The 22059-nt window shown below is 32.8% G+C and overlaps 1 protein-coding gene across 2 annotated transcripts in view; it reads left to right on the forward strand.

The window, feature by feature from the left end:
* The window catches only part of LOC124369065, a 92288-nt gene extending 70896 nt beyond the window's left edge, over nucleotides 1-21392 (forward strand). Inside the window, exons 4-8 of one of the 2 annotated variants that reach the window (XM_046826777.1) lie at nucleotides 6453-6565; nucleotides 7075-7326; nucleotides 9890-10023; nucleotides 14231-14478; nucleotides 17873-21392. In XM_046826777.1, the coding sequence (XP_046682733.1) occupies nucleotides 6453-6565; nucleotides 7075-7326; nucleotides 9890-10023; nucleotides 14231-14478; nucleotides 17873-20952 (3827 nt within the window). In that variant the 3' untranslated portion in view covers nucleotides 20953-21392. The remainder of the gene's footprint in view (nucleotides 1-6452; nucleotides 6566-7074; nucleotides 7327-9889; nucleotides 10024-14230; nucleotides 14479-17872) is intronic. The other variant, XM_046826778.1, reaches the window with a different exon arrangement.
* Nucleotides 21393-22059: the final 667 nt, after the last annotated feature.

Below are 22059 nucleotides of genomic sequence, written 5' to 3' on the forward strand. Positions count from 1 at the left end.
AAACAGGGTTTGAAAAAAGAGAAAGGCAAGAGAGCAAAGGAAGACATAATAAATGAATTCCAGAAAGCTTTAAAAGAAAAGTTAGGCATACAAGTAGAGCAACTGAAGCAAGTAGCGGTAACGAGGAACACAGGCACAACAGTTTGCAACTTTTTTAAAACAGAAACTACAGATTTAAATGAAGATCTATATCACAATCCTACATGATCTTTCACGCTCTTGAAAGTCGGTATCACACGGATCCTTCCAAATTGGAAACGGATGGGATGGACTCTTCAGATAACTGTGAGCTGTACATACTTCTTTATTATTAGTACTATATGCCTTCCTCAGTACACATAATTAACCTTAATAACTTGTTTCCTTTGAAATGGATGTACGATGAGGCACAGGAGATCAGAAACAAAGACATAATAATCCTACAGCAGTCTGAAATGTTCTATAGTTGATTTTATAAAATATATAATAATACCTAAATAATTATATAATATATAGAAGTCTTCTACTGTCCTCCCATTTATATCCTACTTACTAACTATGTGGAACTCAAAGTTAATGATTCTGCAACAAGAAACTAAACAATTCCTTTCCTCGGCAGATAACGTGAGTATTATTGAGGACGTTCAGTGTGAACGTAAGTAAATTGCCATTAAATTACAGCGTGCTAAGCTTTTATGAAATAAGCTATTAAAAGATCACTAGAAAAATTATGTTTTGAAATTTATGATTTAATTTATTTAATGTAGAAAAACAAATTTACAACTATTTTAATCAGTTATTCAGAATTCGTTAAATGCTTTGAATATGGTCCTATTTTATTTCCCACTACGAATACAGTAAACCCCATAATGTTTTATCAGTATATTTGTATATTCTACATTTATTTTTTACCAGTTAACACAAATAGTACATGGTGATTCAACGTTTTACAAACATACCAAACTAACTAAACATACGCATACCAGCGTGATCAAATTTGAAAAACTTTGATAATTTCACTTATAAATTATCATATTGTGACAGCAATTTGCGGTATTCGTCCCACTGTGCATATAAATCTTCTTTGTACATTCAATTGTGCATTCTACAATATATTTTATAAAGTCATATTCCCACTTGTATATCCTTAAAATATCGAATATCCTTATATACAGTAAAAACCCTGACCAGTCATTGACTGACTAACTAACTCTCTGCAGTAAAAGATTCCGTATTAAAGGATGTCCTGCAGACTATAAGTTATATTAAAATTGAATAATTTAACTATAACATACAAATATATATATTCAGGAGCCAAAATATATATATATATATATATATATATATATATATATATATATATATATATATACTGTTAATATTTTGGCTCCTGAAAAGTACGTGGAGAAATCATTTTCAAATTTATTCACAACTATACATATTTATAAGAGCATCAACAATTTAGCCTTCGTATCTACTGAGGCAAGTAAAACGTTCAAGAAAAGTATACTTATTTTATGAGATTGGAAATTCCAACTATATTTAAATTACAATAGCATGATAATAGTATTTTACACCTACGTGCTTGTATCAGTATGCCCACGCCGATAACGAAGAAAACTATCCAAAATAGGGAAAATAACTCTGAATAAAAATATAAAAAAATGAGGAGAATAGTATCAAATGTTAACCTAATGAGTTAGATTCTCATTTTTCTTTTGGTACTGAAAATATAAACCTGATATCCCGATGCCTATATAATAAATAATGCCAGCCGGAATAACGAAACATATGAGCCGGGTTAGTTTCAGGAGCATCATAACATTGGCTGCAGTTTGGGAATATTTGACACAATTTAAATTATTTTAATTATTATGTAGTATATTTTATCAAAACTAAATTTTTCAAAGATAATTTAAAATAACTTAAATAAGATTAAATTCCTTGTGTTTTATTTCTTCTAAAAAAAAAACTAATTAATCGTATGCCCTAAACTTCCTTTTTATGTTTACTGTATGCAAACGGAAGAACTAATATCCTGGATGCAATAGGACCTGTGAAGCTGTTATTACACACCAAAAAAATGCTGATTACACAGAAAACTCACATCACCAATCCCTTTGTACATACTTGCCACAAATCTAAAATTGCCGTAGTCGAGCACCCTTACCAAGATGATGAATTGTAAGAAATAATTGTGGTATAAAAATCCTGTGTAATAAATAAACTCAAAGGATGCTGTTTTTAATAATATTTCTCTTCCTATATTTCTTGCCCTGGTCCTATATTAATTGATCCTATATTTCTGAATATACAGCACCAACTTTGTAGTTACTAAGTTGTGATTATTTACTTTGTGAAAGGAAAAATAACCATTATACAGTATACCAATATATGTTATTTTCCTTTTTATAACATATCTTTACGGTTTTGATGTAACTCATCATGGTTTAAATACTTGGTCTATGTTATTTTTTTATGAAATATTAAACTGGTACTAATCAAGGAATATATTTGTAATAGTTATTATTACATTTAGCACTTTTAGTATACAATTTTATTCCGCCACTTTAGACACATGTGTTGTAATTTAATTTTAATTAAAATAAAATAAGAATCACAATGCATAAAAAATAAGAATCACTGAAACAATTGTATAGAATGTTTGAAAATATACGGTGGGAGACCATTTTAATTATCAAAGCTTTCTTCGTTATTAAAGATTATCAAAGAGATATCAAAGCAAATATTTGGTCCAGTGGTTGCCGAGGTGTGTTGGTCACAAAATAGCTGCTGATCGCTTAAATAAATTTAAGATTCATTGCTCATGGTTCTGTAAATTAGTTGGAGATTATAATATTATAGATGTGGTAAACCAAGGAGCTCAAAAATAAAATCGTTCCATCCATTAAAAATGTAACAAAGAACGAAAACGAACAAATTTACTTCATAGTTTATTTATTATCTCTCTACTTTGATGATGTACTTTACTATTCAATATGTATTAAAGACAAGGAAGAACTTTCTATAGAATAATTTATGAAACTAACAAATCTTCCTTTTTATCTGAGGAAGACTATTTGCATTTGATACTGGCCTGGACATGATCATAGATATGGAATTGGACCATTTCCCATCATTTATTATACATAATGTTTGAGCAGAATTTCTTCGTTCAACTTCTCTTCTCTCTTGCCGATTTAATAGGCTCAAAAGTTAGAATTAATTTGAGATTTTTAGATCCAGATAGTAATTAGTAGAATTTACCTCAAACCCATCGATTAATCTTGATCTCACAATCATATATATTATGAGACTACACTGAATATATGACTAACTACAGATAATATTGCCAGCAATATATTCATTAAATTTGGTTTTAAACGTTTTATGGATACTGAGCATTCGCAACTCGGATGCGATCCATCTACGTCTCATAAAATACATAGGGAACAAGAAACAAAGTTGAATGCTAGTCATAGAGTAGCTTATACAGAGTGATTGAAAAGCCGTCGTGGTCTAAATAAATATGTATTAAACACAATACTTTGCAATTAAGTAAATTACATGATCTGTTAACAGTCCATCTGTATTTACAAATTTACTCGTTTGCATAAACTGGTAGACATTTGCGTGAACAATGTGATTTCTTAGAAGGTCGTTTTTATGTTGTTTCGCGAGTTTTGTAGATTTATGGGATTTGTTTTGGTAAACATTTTCATCCAAGCACTCAAAATAAAAACATTCACATGGTGAATCATCTGGCGAGCATGGAGGCCAAATTATTCTTTCTAAAAAGAATCTCGAAGCATTTTTGTTAATTCAACTGTTGTGTGATAAGTGGCACCATTGTGTTGCAGCAAACACACCCTCTTTAGCTGAATTATTTCTGAGTAGACGTTTGTTTTAATAGCAGATTCAAAAAGTATTGATCCTATAATTTTAAGTCGAGAAATCGCAAACCACACTAAAATTCTTTTGGGGTGAAACGCATGTCAGTTTTCTGAATATCAAATTTGACTATTCTGATTGGTGCCGTTGCCGTATCCGTTTAAGTGAAAACAAGCTTCATCTGTGAAGAAAGTTATTTCCAATTCATTAGTTACATTATTTATACATAATATCTTCAACCATCCGCAGTACTCCTTACTGGGTCTGTTAGTTTTAACTTTTCATATTAGCTCATATTTTTTAAGGGCGAAGCTATAAACTATTAGTGGCCCTTTTGCACGAACTGTACGATGACTAATTATTGTTGGACAGCTGGCGAAGTGACTTCTTTGGAGTTCACTGCAGGTTAACTTCAACTCAAGTAATGCATTAAGTTTGCGAAAATTGCGAACTAAGTTTTGAAGACTTTATTTACCTAGTATAAGAACATTAGGGAATTTCAATTTTTCAACTTTTATTTACAAAATAAGCTTCCAGCAATGCATCTCTCTTCAACTAAGCACAACAATGTCAGTATTCGCACACGCACGATTAGCTGTTCATTGTTAACGCTTTTACAGGAGAGGCAACACGATATTATAATCAATTATAGTTTAGTTGTTAATTAGATAAATCTGCAGTTATGTTTATTTCTATTTAAATCTACAGCAAGGTGACTTTTGAACCACATGTTACTTAATTAATAAAGACGACAGATAGGCAGACGTTGAAAGCTCGGAGCTAGGGCTAAAGCTATCAATCCGTTGTCCAAGCAATGTTTTAGTAGGATCTACTAATGATTAGATAGGTAACATTCTGCATATGTCCTCTTCCGGTACGTGGAACCCTCCATCAACTGTGCATATCCTTTTAATCTCCTTCCTGTGATACCGTCCTTGTTCTTGTCAATTTGATAGTTGAAAACTTTCAAAGGACTATGGTTGACGTGGGTGCCACCTCGCTAAATAACACAAACTGATGAGATAATCGAAGAGTTTGTCCCCGCAGGTTCTTAAGTAGATATACGCTGTTAAATAGGTAAGTTGGTGATGGTGATGTAGAAAGCAGGTTTTTGACAACGTAAGCATTTTGGGATTATTAATGCTTTCATTGAATTTAAAGTGCCAAAGGGACATTTAAAATATACGTTCAGCCTCTATGGTCGTAATTCGATGGTGTTTAAAGTAACAGATAAGAGATGACAGATATAATATACACCGTGGTACAACACACTTTTATTCGTTATCTTTAATTTGGTTTTTCTTTAAAGTGGGTATTTAAGGGACCATTACAGTTCCCACCTTAAAAGAATTTGTACTTTATAGAACGACGCACGATTTAGAACTAAGGGTGAGTCAAAATCCCCTCAAAACTCAACTCATATAAGTTGAAAAATGTTAAAATGTATGTAACAGGGTGACCTCCTTGTTCAACGCTTGTTTTACTTTAATACATGCGCAGTTGTTGAATAACTTAAATCCTAGTAAGGCTACACGTATATGGAGAGGAATGATTGTAGTAAATACTCTGCTTATAGTGTCCCGTCTTCTTATTTTACCCTCCAAAAAGGATTACTACAGTCGGTTGTCCAGTTCACACGGCAACTGTCCAGACAGTGTTATGTCCCTACTGGCAATAATTTAAATTGTAGTCAGACTACACGTATAGGCTATGGAGACTAACGATTGTAGTAAAGGCTCTGCTTATAGTGTCCCGTCTTCTTATTTTACCCTCCAAAAAGGGTTACTCCAGCCGGTTGTCCAGTTAAGAAGTTCTCTATGGTTAACTGTCCAGACAGTGGTACATCCATCTGCAACACTAAGTGGCACTGTCCGCACAGTTGCGTACCAAAAATACAGTGCTCTGATTTTCGCCTGTTAAGTGCCGGTAGGCCTCTGAAAGTTTTAAGCTTATTGTAGATGGAGTGTATTTACTCTATGGTACTTCAGTTTGGCCTGGAATGCAGACCAACTGTCTATATAGAACCAGAGAAACTCATGATTGGTTTACATGTTAATTGTTGCAACTTAGAAAAAACCAGTTTAACACATGCTCTTAATGCTTTCGTTCCGCTTGCTATTCTCTTGTTGGATAGACGAATTAGATGCTAGTATTAGCATAATAACGTAATATTAACCGGTTGTTTCTTTTTCTTATAATAAATATATCAAGATAGCCATAACTGAATGCAAATCGTGGGTTTGAATTTTACTGCATATTAACGGGTACCATATTGTCTCATTTTGCCGCACCGAACATGTAGTAAAGAATAGTAAAATTAACGTCCAGGAAAGACTTATCTCTATCCTGTTGTTGTGTAGAGATCCTACTTCATGGTGACCCAAGATCACTATGGCTGTGGCGAAGATGACAGAAAGGGCTATGTTCGTACCTCTTAAGTGTAGGTTTTAGGGCTTGTCGCACGAGATGTTAGTCATTGTGAAGGGTCAACCCATATTCCGTATCAGAGTGAATGGCACTCTTACAATGCCATCCCTTCGAAAACCGTGCAAAAATCTAATGAGATGGTGCAATTGTTTCAGGTTTCACTGTGTTCACTAGAGAGGTTGCCGCACTTAGAGGATCTGCCCTCGTCGCTGAACTCAAAGCTAAGGCCAAGGCGGCTCTTCTCAACCCTACTGAAAGTGTCGAAGAGGTAGTATTTGTTATATAAACAGGTCTGAATAACAGTGTTGGTAGTGTAATTTTTTCACTACTTATACTATTGAGGTTCTAGATATATGAAAGTACGTCATTCAAATTGCACCAAAATGCTGTAGCATTCTCTTAAGGGTGCATATCTTTTTGACCACGCAATAGTTTACTTCACATTTATTCATTGATCTCATGTTCAAGTATGCACAAATAAAGTGCCAACATATTACACGATAATGTTTACAAGTGGGCAAAAGGCTGTGTGTGAGAGTCGAGTCTACGACCACCAAATTACTAATACACAATATACAATGAAACTGTAATAACTTACACTAAACATTACACAAAGTTAAATAAAACCATTTTAAAACACAATATATTAAAATGTGGTACTAATACATCGAACTATTGATTACGATCATTTACAAGTATTTAAGTATAAAAGTTCAGCCTGCTTGAGTCACTGACACCAAGACTACGAAGTTGCAATGAACGGTTTTTCATGAACAGGTGGTGACAGTAGACCCAGAGAGCGAGTTGGCCACCAATGCGACAGGAGGGAATGTCACGGTAATTAAGACCAAGAGTCTGCTGACCGGTAACCCGCAGAAAGACTACATTTACGACCCAAATCTTCCTCGCGAACTCAACGGCTACAACCTATCCACCTACCCATTCTACAATGGTGTACCTGAAGACATCGACTTCAAATGTGATGATCTCCACGACGGATTTTACGCCAGTGTTCCACATAAGTGTCAAGTAAGTCATACAATGCCTTGATGTGGAGGGATCACCAAATTATATTAAAATACCATATTTTAATTCACAATGTCTAAACTTTACTTTATCTTAGGAAGATATTCTTGATCACTTCATAATGATATGATGATACCAAATAAGAACTTTTTAGAAATACATACAGATTATGAAATAGGAATGCAAGTTGTTTTAAAGAATCATTAAAATTACCAGTACTGAAATATAAAACTTCTCGCTATGGACCATTCAATAAAACCGGGAAATTTTGTGTAAACAGTGTTGAGTAAAAATTTCCGTAGATTTATTCTGCATATATGTGTAGTGAGTGAATACCGTACATACTCAGTGGGCTAGAGGTAAAACATTTTCAGGAAATAGATATTTATCTAAAAATAGCCGTGTACATATACTATGCACTTTTGAATGTATTTATGCATTCTGTCTTTTGTGGGGAGAAGGGTCCCTACATTTTAATAAGATTATACAGGTATAGTAAGTTGAGTTCGTTCTGGAAGTATGTGAACATTTGTGTGATTAAGTTCTAATTTCAAAAGGTAATCAGAATATTTATTGTTAACTTATGAGACCTCCTCTCCTACTCCGCACAAATTAAATGAAAAAATAAGAGAAAAATATCGAATTTATCATGTATTGAAGGTCAAGTGCGAATTGTTTGCCTAAACTACATAGCTTAGGATAGACAAATTGTCAGTATTACTAATGCATGACTGTATTCTTTGTGAGCTCTATTTTTTAAATCTTTTACCCTTTCTCTTTTGTATCAGAAATAAGGTAAGACTATAACAATTTTAAATACAAGTATACAGTGAAAAACCAACAAAGTTTCTATTTTGATAAACACAATCATGACAATTGGTGATATTTATTCCAAAGAACGCGGATACAATTTATTTCCCCATCCAGTTATCCCCAAATTTAAAAAAAACGGAAATTAAACTATTCGCCCCGCTATGGTCGTTTTCCTATAACATATTAAGAGAAGAGCAATTATATTTTCAGGAATAATCAGATGTTTTATAATATAGTTTAAATCCATTTCCAGATTGTTTATGCAGTTTTAAAATCTTTTAATTACCCATCTGTATTTTTATATATTGAAATATATGAAAAATAATATTTTTACTTTTTTATTAATCACCAATTAATTAACAACTAACCCCTCCTCAGTTAAAAGTATTTCTTAAAATAAGAAACTTAAATACTAAGTTTATTTCCAACTAATAATAATTATTCGTGTATCCCACCCCCTTTTATGTACACCTATCACGTCATGTGTATTCAAAGTGTTCAATTGTAAGTTCAATACAAGACAAGATGTAGTGCTGTAAGTGGAGAAGGAACTCAATGCGGAGCCGACCTTGCTAGTGGTGAAGTAATCTCGCTATTGCTACAGTAAAACTATTACTTACTGTCCTTGCTTTAGTTGTGGTTACACTGGTATAAACCATATTAACTTTGGTAACGGATGTTTTATTTTTAAATGAACCAAACTATTAAGTCAACTAATATGAAATGTCCGGATTTTGAATAGCTTTTCCTAACGATACTATGAAAAAATAAAATAAATTTAAATGTTAAAAGTATTTTTTTTTTTAACTTAAATTCAAATAAAAAACCAAATATTAAATTATTGCAGCTTATGTTGGTATTTTTATATTTAAACATTGGAATCCGTACTTCATAAAAAGTGGTAACTGTAAAAGAATGTGTAAGGTGCCTAGGACGATCTGGTAATACAATGTAAGTACGGGTAAATAAGCAAACATTTATTAAGTGCTTGTTAGTAGTTGTTTGTAGAATAGAGGTTAACAAGAGAGTTGTGGGAAGCATAAGATGAGATAGCACGTTTGTCTATAGGTGGTGAGAACGGAACAAGACAATACAACTAGCGACAACACAAGATTGATTCATTAGGAATAGCGTTATTAGATTTTAGTAAAACAAAATTCATTAGTGCTTGATAATAGTTACAATTTGATATTATACCAAAATAAATACAATTCATTCGTTAAATTATATATATATATATATATATATATATATATATATATATATATATATATATATATATATATATATATATACAGATGTGGTACTCAAAACATTTTTTCTCCTAGTTTAATATTGAATCGCAATATTAGATTTTAAATATTATTTTCCAAATTAAGTAGTTCACTTAAATTACTCCTAAGGAAATTGCTAACTTAAGAACGTTAAAAAAAATTTTATATTGGAAATTTTTTTATCAATTCTGAGGTGCAAATTAGATACTTTTAATATTTTGTAATGAAAATTATACTGTATGCTATATTTACGGAAGATAAGATATGTTAAAACTAAATTGCACAATCTGTCTGTTGGTTAATGTATACATTATACGTTGCAGATGCTACTTACACTAGTTATTGTATATAATTCTTCATTATTTTAAAATAAAAAAATATAAAAATGTGGATGTGATCTTTGTATTTGGTTAATCTAACATATAAATGCAACCTTTATTATTGGATTGTTTGATGAAGTATGGATATATATCTTACAGGTATATCATCACTGCCTGTTCGGTACTCGTTACGATTTCCTCTGTGCCAACTACACTGCCTTCGACCAGAGAACTTTCATTTGTCATTTTGTCTCGGAGGTCGACTGTGAAAATTCGCCGAAATTCTTCCAAAGGTAAAGAGGGTAAAATTATCTTCAAATCTTTGCAAACAAAAGCATCAAGAATGCTTCCATCGCAATTCCATGACTATTTAAAATTGTTTCACCGTGTTGAAAACTACTGATGATATATAGTTATATGCATCACCATTTCCAAAATTATTTTTGCATATAATTTATCATTTCATTCTTGTTAGTAATGAAAAGGTTTTGTGTCAAATCTTTCAAAATAAAATAAATACTGCACTGTTTGTTGAAAGTTTTATTCTAATTTAATTAGGTTTATAGGTAGGAATTACCTAATACGTTGTTCTTGGTAAGTTTTTACTTCAAAACTCGGTTGCTTAAAATAAAATTGTGTTGTTCTTTTTACCATCGAAAGGAACAGTGGTGGATAAAGTCACTTTCCATAGTGGCAAATTCAAGTGCTTTCCTTACATATTCTTATTACATATGTTCTACTGCCTATACAGTTTCTCTATTCTTTACTTTACTGCTGGAAAATATTATTTAGATATTGTTTGGGGAGTCACAACAAACAATCAAAATATTATAATTTATATGCACTTATTTGTATAGTATTCTTTCTATCCTACTGGCCGAAATTGGCCTTGTTTATACCATATACTCAATATTCATGAAGCTACCTGTTTTCCAATAACTGCAATTGATTTCTTCATCATACGTGTCTCCGATCCGTAGAACTCGCAAGCAGGAGGGCGACCTTGCAGGTGGTCCCTTCTCCTGAAAAGTGACTCAATCGTTCCCTGGGGAAAGTTTAAGCTCTTTGTTACATGTAGCCTTCGTCCTTGACCGCCACGTCACTAACTGGTCTTAACACATTGGCTCAAATTGCACGCACTTTATTACAAGACTCAATAAGAACTTTGAAGCCGTAAACTGATAGAAGTCAATAATACAGAGTCATTCAGTAGCAAGAGGAGTGTGCAAAATGACTAGAAACACCTTAATATTTTATTAAACCGTAGCAGATAAAATATACTAACTTTGCAGATTGTTATACAACTACCTTAACTACTTTTTATGCAATTACTATCACACGCATACATTGGAGCGACGGCCATTGGAGAGTGTCATGACAATCTGCAATGCTAGTCATTTCATTTGAAATGTATCTATTATTAGAACATAATGCTGCCAACTACAATTAAAAAGCGTTATTTATTACGAAATGGTGGCTGTTGAAATAACAACTATTGAACATAAAAACTGCTGCTATTTCGTTTCAAATAAATGTTGTAGGAGTCACTCTTACCAGAAAATAGAGAACTCTGAGTTTTGAAAGTATAAAATTTCGTAAACATATTGAAACTTTGAATATTGAATTTTGGTTTCAAAAGGAATTTATGGGTGTTATTACCAAATATTCCTTTTAATATCCGAGCTAATATATACCGAGTCAAGGAACGTCAAGTGTAGCAGCTCCTCGAATGGGTGACAGTTAGGCGATACTGCTCTTGCTTACCCAACAGTTTATGGTGGTTCAGAAGGAATATTAGATATAACTTCTTAGCCCTAATGTCAACTAATAAAGTAAGATCATATAATTCCTGTACCAATTCTAAATACAAAGTTATTTGATAAAAACTAGCAACTTCCAGAATAGTAGAATGTGTGGGTCTAAATAAATATCGATTTTCATTTATAAGTTTTTATGAACAAAGAAGTATACAAGTAGATATAAATATAAGACTTGCTTACCTTAGTAACTCAGGCACTCTTGAGATAGAGCATTAAGAGAATCGGGGGCGGAAAATAAGACAAACCTGTATTACCTTTCTCATGAATATGGGTAACTTTAAAAAGTTCAAGAAATTTCGGGAACACTTCAATATATAATATTAAACTAATTATGTACAATAACATCAATTATATATGTTTTAACATGACTAGAGAAAACATAGAAATCAGCTCAATTGGAGAAACTACTATGTAACACAGTTTTGAGTCATCGTACATTGCCAATTGCATTAAATTGAAATTATTCATGAGTGCAATTGGGTAAACTAATTGAGACTTTAGACATTTTCATGAAACTTGATGTTTAAGAATGATACGTTTTACAAAAAACTCATTTAACATCTAAGATAATATTAACACATTAGCGTTATTCTTAACATTACCTTCTTCGGAACAACGTGCACTGTATATACTGTATCGTCTGGGCTGTTATTTATATTCACATTGTTAGGTTTTAGTTAAATAATGGCTTTATACAATTATTACACCTAATTTCTCTATTATTTAACTTAATTTCCATTTTCATGCAAAAACAATAAAATGTGCTCATTTGGACTACCTAAAAAGAAAAAAAGACAAGGAAACGTGTAGGCTTGCCGGAGCAAATACTTTTTCTTGTCAAAAGCAGTGCACAACATAAACTGAAATCATTTTCCAACACATTCGGTAACATTTTAAGAGATAGTCCAATCAAAATTGATGAAGTTGGGTCTAAAACTATTCAGCCTCTGGTTAGAAAACAACTGATTCGAACCTATGTTGTTAACAACATGGCTCAATTTAATATACTATACCAGAATTAGAACATTATAAGTTATTCTTAAAATAGTGTAGTATCCAAGCAAGCTGAGTTTCTAGTTTGAATGGAACATATAGGATGACAATTTAAAGATCTCATAAAGTTTAAGAAATCCTGAGTGAGATGAGTTCTCGTTAGAAGCACAAGTCACAGTCACTTAATTGCCACTCTTGAAAATTACAAACGCAACTAGATTTTCAGTGCATTCAACGAATAGGTTAACATACGAGCTAGATGTACTATACAGGGTGTCCCAAAAGTAACATGACAGACTTCTCAGGTGGTTTCCTCTTACCAAAACAATGAAAAACATAATGTACATTAACATATGTCCGAAAACATTTCATTAGCGAACTACGGCTATCGAAAGATTTCTTCCGATTTTCTGGGGAATGACGGAAATAAAGCGAAACTGATGTTTTTATGGCGTAAGGATAGTTGTTAAACTTATCGGATTTTATGTAAAATGAACTACAAAATTGAATACAATACGTTCCAGACCTGTAACACCACCCATATCTGAGATATCAGACAAAATATGGAAAAATAGTTCTCGAAAAAATATGATTTACTTAGATTTGAAGTAAATTAACTTCATCAAATGGATAATAAATACACAAACATTTTAAACAAAACTTGTAGGAAATTTTATTCTGAAGAGAATTATGAAAAATATGCCAATAATAAACAAACATGCAGTTTAAAGTTAGTGTTTAATTAAATCAACACATGCGAAAATAAGATAGAAAATGCAATATCTGCTTATTAACTGAACGTTCTTCGTATAAAGAAAACGTTTAAATTGCTGAATCTTGTATTCCAATTTCCATACCTTATAAATGGTGTTCAAAATTATATCCTTGATAATTTATGCACAACTAGTGCATTTAACGAAACCACGTGTAGCTTTTCTGATAGTGTCTCGATCGTTCTTAAGTAGTTCTCAAGCGTTTAAAATTCAATAATTCTTCTTTGGAATTAACTGGTTCTGCGTATAGATAATATAAGTTGCTTTACATTACCCCAAAGATAATAATCCAAGGGATATAAATCAGGAGATCCAGGAGGCCCATTAATTGGTCCACCTCGGCCAATCCATGTATCTGGAAAACATATCTGCAAGTACTCTCTAACATTTTGTAAATAATGTCCCGGTGCGCACAATTTCAACATAGGTGGCAAACTTCGGTGAAGGAACACGGTCAACCACATTTTGTTTCTGACCAACAGTGCTTTCTCTGATAGCCTTTTGGCGTTACTTTTCCAACGTTTTTATACGCAACTTCCTGCCAGTCTTAATTACTATTACAAAATATACAGTTTTTACTCACTCTGTTAGAAGTATAGCTATTGTAACTACGCATTTAATATTACATCATGATTGTTAAAATGGCCGAAAAGGCCGAGAGTCATGTTCAAATTCTGGTTGAACACGAGAGTCGTCACCTTACAAGGTAGATACACTTGGTTCAACTGCTTCTTAAGGCGGTGTTTAGGGTAAATTTTTCACAATTTCTGACGCATTTTGGAGCTGAAATAATTTTTAATAATCTTTAGTTAACACAGAATTAATTTTTTGCATAAAATAAATTTTGCAGCTAAGAAGTGTGGTTAAACGAAACTTCTATTTGAATTATACTTAATTTTCGGCGTCTATAACAGGAATGAAGCGTTGTACAAAGCAGCGTCGACGGCTGCCCCGATAACGACGACTGCCAGCACCACTGCCTCGCCACCACCACAGCCCACCACAGCAGCGACACAGCGACCACGACGCAGACGGCCGTACCGCAGGCGCCGCCCTGTATACGAGTATTACTACGACGATCAGTATGATGACGAAGAGTACTATGATGATGATCTTCCCCCACCAAGAAGGAAGGCGAATCGTAAACATCGTCCCCCAGGTATTAGTGAGTGGTCTGTTTTAAGAAGCTGCCATACTAAATAAGCACGAGGTACTCTGTAATATACAGCTTAAATATAACAGTTGTAGTGAAACGAACTTAGGAGCCAGCTGTAGTGAAACGAACTTAGGAGCCAGCTGTAGTGAAACGAACTTAGGAGCCGGCTGTAGTGAAACGAACTTAGGAGCCGGCTGTAGTAAAATTACCTTGAGTTTTTCCCCATAAGAAAAATGTTAAACCTAATGCAGTGCCATGCCCTTATTTTTAATCATAGCGTTATGAGAAGTGTCTCAATTTAGAGATATAATTAATGTAAAGTGTATACTTTTTGAATATTTAAACGATGAAGTACAACCAAAATTTGAGGTTTAACTGAAAAGCGTTTGGATGCGTGTTACTTCCTTTTTTTAAATGAGACAATACCCATAATTCTACGACTACAAATAAGCGTGTAAAACTTCAGGGTGATTAGCATTGCCCTTATTGGGATAATTTCTGGGTCACTTTATATCAACTTGCTCTTACATCTCACCCAATAAGATCATTAATGAACTGCAAACAGGACATTTTACGTCCTTATTTTTAGGTGTAGCGTTATGAGATGTGTCTCATTTCCAAGATTTAATAATACGCACCCAAACGTCTTTTAGTTTTACTTGTAAAGTACCTACAACAAGTTTTGAAAGTTTTTAAGTAATGCCCAATAAATATTTCGACGAATCTAAAAAAGCGATTGGATGCATATTAATTCAATATTTAAAATGAGACAACTTCCATACTTCTAAGACCAAAAATAAGGTCGTATAGGGGGTTGAGGTTTAAACCTCTTTTCTTTTAGGTCCAAAATCAAAATGCCCGCCAGGACAGTCGTCTCTTAAATAACTGCCAAGTTTTAGGTACTTCAAGCTTGTGAATAGCACAAACAACCCATGCATGGTCAAATAATATGTTTAGCACCTGATCATTAATACCATCCCTACATGCATAATTAATTCTTCAGCAACATTACGAAGTATAATTATTCTCATTCTCATTGTATGTGTAGCATTCGTAGGTACTTTATAAAGTAGCTTTGAAAGGGTTTATTCTTAAACGTATACACAGCAGAAGACAGCTTCGATGCAATGTACATGATAATGACATAATTTCTAAAGCCTTATTTATTTTTGTTTTCTTAGAGGTTTTTGCTCATTTTAAATTTTTACAGGGTTCCCCCCAATAAATAAATTATAATTAAATCAATTATAATATATCCCCATTATTTCTACAGGTATAAGCTTATTTTAATGAGATACTGTTATTGCAATTTTGAGTCTTCGTAAGGTAGGCAGTATTATCCATAAACAAAAATTAGTGTTGGAAAAGTTTGAATAGCTTCTTGGCATAAAAGTCGACACTAGATTTCTTTTAATTGACCTTGCTAATTTATTCTTGTCATAATCTTTCAGGTGTAGGGTGTTCCAAAACAATATTGTTTATATTTTACTATAATATACTATAACTTTGCCTTTTTGAACAAAATAATTCAAATATTAATATTTTATTAGTTTTTTTTTTTTTTTTTTTTTTGCTTTATCTAAGGGTTATCTAAGGCTTTTTGTACATAGTTAATTAATTAAAATTGATATTCACGTTTATTGAATAATCTACATGAAACACAAGGCTGTAATAAATTACACTGCACCACATTTTGCTGCTAATATTTTTGTACAGTGATGTTATGAGAATATACTGAATGATTGAGATCTAAAAAAATAATTCTGTCATTCTAGTTATAAAAAATATAGCTGAGCATATTTTAAATTAAACTGTCTTTGTTATTAACATTATAGTTACATAAATTATTTATGGGTTAAAAACATCGTAGCGCTACCTCTACAAAACAGTAAATAAATTAACAATGATTTGTAAATTTTTGGAACTGTCTGTAGGCCTATAGGCCTACAGACAGTTCCAAGGATAAAAAGGAACTCCGGTGCATTATAATGCACCGGAGTTCCTTTTTATCCTGCAAATGGATAGGGCAAAGGCATTTAAAATACTTTTTCAAGATTTTACGATAATTTTGATTCGATAACATAATTATTTTCCATACTATTGCCTTATCCTGTATTTTATAAACTTTTGATTTGTAAAAGGATGCCTTTTTTACAATCATGATATGATTAGATCAATTATTACTTGTAAAATTACTGGCAATAGGTAATTTTATTAATTATTAAACTGTTGTTGCAATTATAACCAATCGTGAAAATGACCCATTTACTAATAGGTTAAAGTCTTGATTATTGCTTAATAATCTGTTATTAAGCCAATAAATTCTTATTTATATATTAAACATTGTTTGGGATTAAACGTATCAATTGTAATTTACTTTAATATAAAGAACCGTAGATAATGTTATTTGTCTACAGACAAGCTTTATATCCGATAAATGTTTGTGAAACATTCCTACTGTTTTAACAAATTCTTCATTCGAAAAACAGTAATGTTTTATTTATTTATAAAATTGCATTTTAATGTAGCTTTTATAGATTACTTCCAGGAACAATTGCAATATTTAATAGAAATTTTGAATTTATGATTATTGTATCTAATTACCTAAAAATTTATATTTTAAAACTGATATAATGAAAATATTTTTTCCAGTTTATAAATATTCATTACTGTTTCTGCAATTTTAAATTGTGGGGGGTGCATAAGAACAGGCACTATCAACTGCTATAGGATTTATCTAACATGAACAGCCTCTAAAATTTGCCCTAAATCCAATGATCTGACTTAGAATTTTAATCCAGATCCTTCATGACATACAACAGCATCGGGCTTTGCCACAACAGTTTTAAAATGTTTAAGTCAAAAGTTAATGTCACGGTTTCAAGACATCAATGCATTTCTGAGTTTTAAGATTGTGTAACCTATATAATTTCTTGTTATAATTATTAGTAAACAATTACAGATTTTTATTGAAATTCGCCCAGCATTGTGGGATTAACCTATTAGGAACTAAAAACTATTTTCGAAAGATAATATCTGAAAATTATTACACTTAAATCGTCCCTGATGTTCAATGTTCAATATTCCATTGTTAGGGATGTATCAATACGAATTTAAATGTATAATATCTTAACATTTTTATGTATGTATTTGTACCATAATATGTCATACATAAGTGAAGATAAGGAATGCGTTTTAAATTATTTTTCAGGACAGGAAGAATAATAATGAAGCAAAGAATTACTATCAACGTTTTATATATATATATATAAACTGTTTTATATATATATATATATATATAAAACAGTTTTTATATACGTACAATTAAGATTATACATAAGACTTATATACTTATACTATTACTATTAATTAACGATGAACTACTTTTTTTTACTTACAGGAGGCTATCGTGAAGAAGATGACTACTACGATGGACGGCGAGATAGTTCCAGAGGGGAAAACTCTAGGACAGAAGGTTCTCGAGTTGACAGTTCCAGAGGAGAAGCCTTCCGAGGAGATAGTGGAGCTGACGCATCTAAAGATTCTAAGCCAAGAATCCGAATATCAGGACCTGCTGCTGGCACGGTATATGATAGACCAAGGGTTCCTCCAAAAATCAGAAGGCCTGTTCCTATAAATGAAAGAGATAAATATGATTATACTCCTAAGCCATCTGAAGGAGTGCCACCTCCGACACCAGATCCCAAAAAAGATAAGAAGCTACAAAGCAAACATGAAGAGGATGAAGATGAATATTATGACGATGAATATGATGAAGAATACTTCAAACCACCTCCTAAACGAAGTAAAACGAGTAGTGACTATGGCAGTGAGCTGAGTACTAAGGATGACTCACGAAGATCAAGCGGTCGTTATAGACCAAGACCTCAATCACGCAGACGGCCTGGCCGTTATGAAGATGATTATGAAGACGAAAGACCGGTAAGACCCAGAAAAAGACCTCGTTATGAAGATCCACCTCAAATGAATAGGGGGAACAGAGGAAACCATAGAGGCTACTCCAGAGATGAACCAGATCCCGTACCTGCCGATAGACCTGGGTTTATCTCGAGTGGAAGGTTTCCTTCCGGTACCAGAAAAAGGCTTGAAGACGAGAGACCCCAAACTTCTAAAAAATTACCCAGTAGGGTAATATATGATGATGAAGAAGACGACGAAGAGTATTACGATGACGAAGAGGAAGATGTTCAAGATGAAGAAATAAGCAGAAGAGGTAAAAAGCCATCTAGTCACAGTGTCAACAATGGAAGACGAAATGATGACTATGAAGTAGGAAATGAAAGGAATTATTCTCCCGGAAACAGAAAACTAACAGAAACAAATAATTCTAAGCCAAATTCTAGAAGTGATGTTAGGTCTCAACTTTCTGTAAAGTACCATGCCGACTCCTCAAAAAGTGACAATTCAAAACCAACAAACCGACAGAAATCTGAAAATAACAATTATAATAAAGGAGCTGCTGAAGAGCAATGCAAAAATGATTGTGAAGATTATTTGTATGATACAGAGGACGAATTAAAACAAGAAAAAAGGAAAGGCAATGATAGAGAGAGTCAAAAACAAGATAATGAGAGGGACTTACAGAAACAAACTAACGATAGGGATAGATTGTTTTCAAGCAGATTCAGAGAAGTGCAGAACGACCAACAGCTGAAACAGCAAAGCAATGATCCCGCAGGGCCTGGAAGGTCATCTATAACCTCATCAAATTATAGAACAGCATCTACAAATTCAGATATACAACAGAGAACCAAGCCGTCCCGTGTAAACCCAAGTGTAGATGAACAAAAAGTATTTCCTACTCAACCTGTGACTACTACAATAAGTTCGCTCGGGGATTACACTGATGAAAGTTCAACGAGTAGTGTCAAGTTTTCAAACTTCAGATCTAAAGGCAGAATAGTACCTCCAACACCATTATTAAATAATTACAAATATATATCTTCAACGACCGATCGACCTTATGAATCAACTGGAATGTCTTATAACAATCAGGATTTTGAACCTGAAACATTTGATTCAGATGGTCCCAATCAGCCATCAGCAGAAAAATCATCTGGTCCTACAAGACCATTAAATAGTGCAGCTCGAAGACCTCTGAAAGTAACAACAGAACAAATTCTATTAGATGTAAGTTCGGTTTCTCCTAAACCAACTTCTGTAGGACTTAATTACAGACAACCAGCTATTAACGGTGATGATGAAAAAACATCAAGGAAAGCAATCGTGTCAGGGCAAAACTATAGGAGAGTTAAAATTGATATTCCCCAAATTGAAAATACTGACTATACGAAAGTAGCTACGGTGGGAAATGGTTTTAGAAGACCTAATAAACCTGTGGAAGAAAATACACCTGAAGAGTTGTCTTCAGCAGTTGGTCAACAAGAAGACATTAAAAATGCTGGAGAAAATCTTAAAAAAGGCGTTAAGTTATCTTTTACAGAAAAAGCACTTCCAGGTAATACGCATTATGGAGGTTCCTACAGAAGAGTAAAAGTAAGTGCCATTACAACCCCTAATCCAGAACTGGAAGTTTCTACTTCTGCATACGATAACTCTCAACCCCTTCAGGGCGTATCTATTTCAAATCCAAGTAATACCTACAAAAGACCTTATCTTGTAGCAAGACCCTTGAGCAATTATCCAGTTATTGTCGAAGACACAACGAAAAATGCTCTTTCTCTAAATGGTCCTTTTAGAAGACCAATCAAACAGAGAATTCAAGATTCCGATAGTGCCGTAACGGTGGATGAATACAATACAAACATAGGCAATACGGGAATAACTGACACATACAGTAAGGTTGAACCTAACTTAGGAATTAATTTAAGATCAAGCTTAGGGTATTTCCCTCCGAAAAGGGAAAAAATACGAATAGATGAAAATTCAGCACGAGGGCTTGGGCAATATCCAAAAACACTCAACTTAAATCAGGAAAGTCAATTTCCAAAACAATCGCCAAAAATTGAAATAACTGCACCAGGACCATCTGCACCAGATATAGATATAGCAACAGTTAAGTCAAGTTACAAAGATGAATATAATAGTGCTTCTCCAGGTTTCAAACTGGATATTGCTGAAGAAGAGTACGATGTGACATTGAACGATGCTTTACAGCCTTCTACTTTACACCCAACTAGAAGTTTAGTCGATTATCAACAAACCAGACTGAAATCACGAGACTATCAATCCAATTTGGGGCGTACTCCTGAATATGTCAATCGAGGCAGAGTTTCCTATCTGTTACCGGCAGCTTCTCAGCAGTATATTACTAGGGTTCAGAGTGTGTATGCTCCAGAAAAACAAGCAGAAAATCCAATAACAGCCAGATATTTATCAAAAAGTGAAAAAAAGGAATCGCCACTGGACCAGGAAGAGTACGAAGCTGTAGTGTTAACTGCCCCGGAAGATAACTGGCAAACGCAAAGGAGGAATAGGCCGACTGAGTGGTATTGGTAAATTTGTGTCATGAACTGTTTTACTTGGCAACGAACATCGCCTAACTAATTATTTAAGTACAAAATTCTACGTCACTGTAACGTTTGATATTTATTAATGTAATAGTTGATGAAATTATAGTAATAATTAAATTTTAAATTTTTTATGGTAACACCTTGCAGTTACAATTATCGCAAAATATTTTAATGCTCCTTATTTATATTTCTGCTTGAATTATATTTTGACTGAAAATGTGCCTATCTTGACACACTGGGCTTGTTGACTGAATACACTTTGAAGGCAATATCACGTATATTTAGATACTCATAAAATTAAAAATAAGTATAAGAATTCTGCCTGCGTTTGTGTATGTAAGCAAAACACTTGTGATAATTTCACTTTGTCATTTGTATTATGATATAAAAAATGAAAGTGACCATTAAATATACTACCTATTCCTATTTTTGTCTCATATTTTTATTTTCCTCTTGCCAACGTGCAGTCACCTACACAGGCACTATATTTTGTCCTATTTATTGGATTGCAAATCATTGTTAAGACAATGATAAGCTGTAATAATTTGTTTCTTTACGTACATTAAAACGTGTGGTCATTGTAATCTTGTACCTTTACCATAATGTTCAGATATTAGTGATTGAGTTTTATTATCTTCCCCATGTGAATGAAGATAAATTGAAATGTTTACATATTTCTATTTTGACTATGGATCGAACACTCTAGCAAATTGTTAAAATCTCAACAAAAAGTATTCAACCAATCATCTTTTTTTATTTAATTTAATTTTGTATAAACGTTTTGAAACTTTCAAAAACATAATGCTATTACATAAGGAAATGGATGTATTTATAAATCAATATCAACATTTAGCATTGTATATTTTAAATCTACATAAACTACTATAATCTACTCTTAATCAAATATAAAGATATATTTATTTGATTAAATATAGATTTCATATAGATTTCTCATATAGATTTCAATTTGAGTAAATACACAATAAAACACGGCCTTAGCGCGACAAATTTTACGACAATGAATATGGCTCTATTATCAGACATAAACATAAACAAATTAAACTATGAATGGATCTTTATAAATTACTGTAGA

This window comes from Homalodisca vitripennis, chromosome X, assembly GCF_021130785.1.
Source record: "Homalodisca vitripennis isolate AUS2020 chromosome X, UT_GWSS_2.1, whole genome shotgun sequence".
Lineage (NCBI taxonomy): Eukaryota > Metazoa > Arthropoda > Insecta > Hemiptera > Cicadellidae > Homalodisca > Homalodisca vitripennis.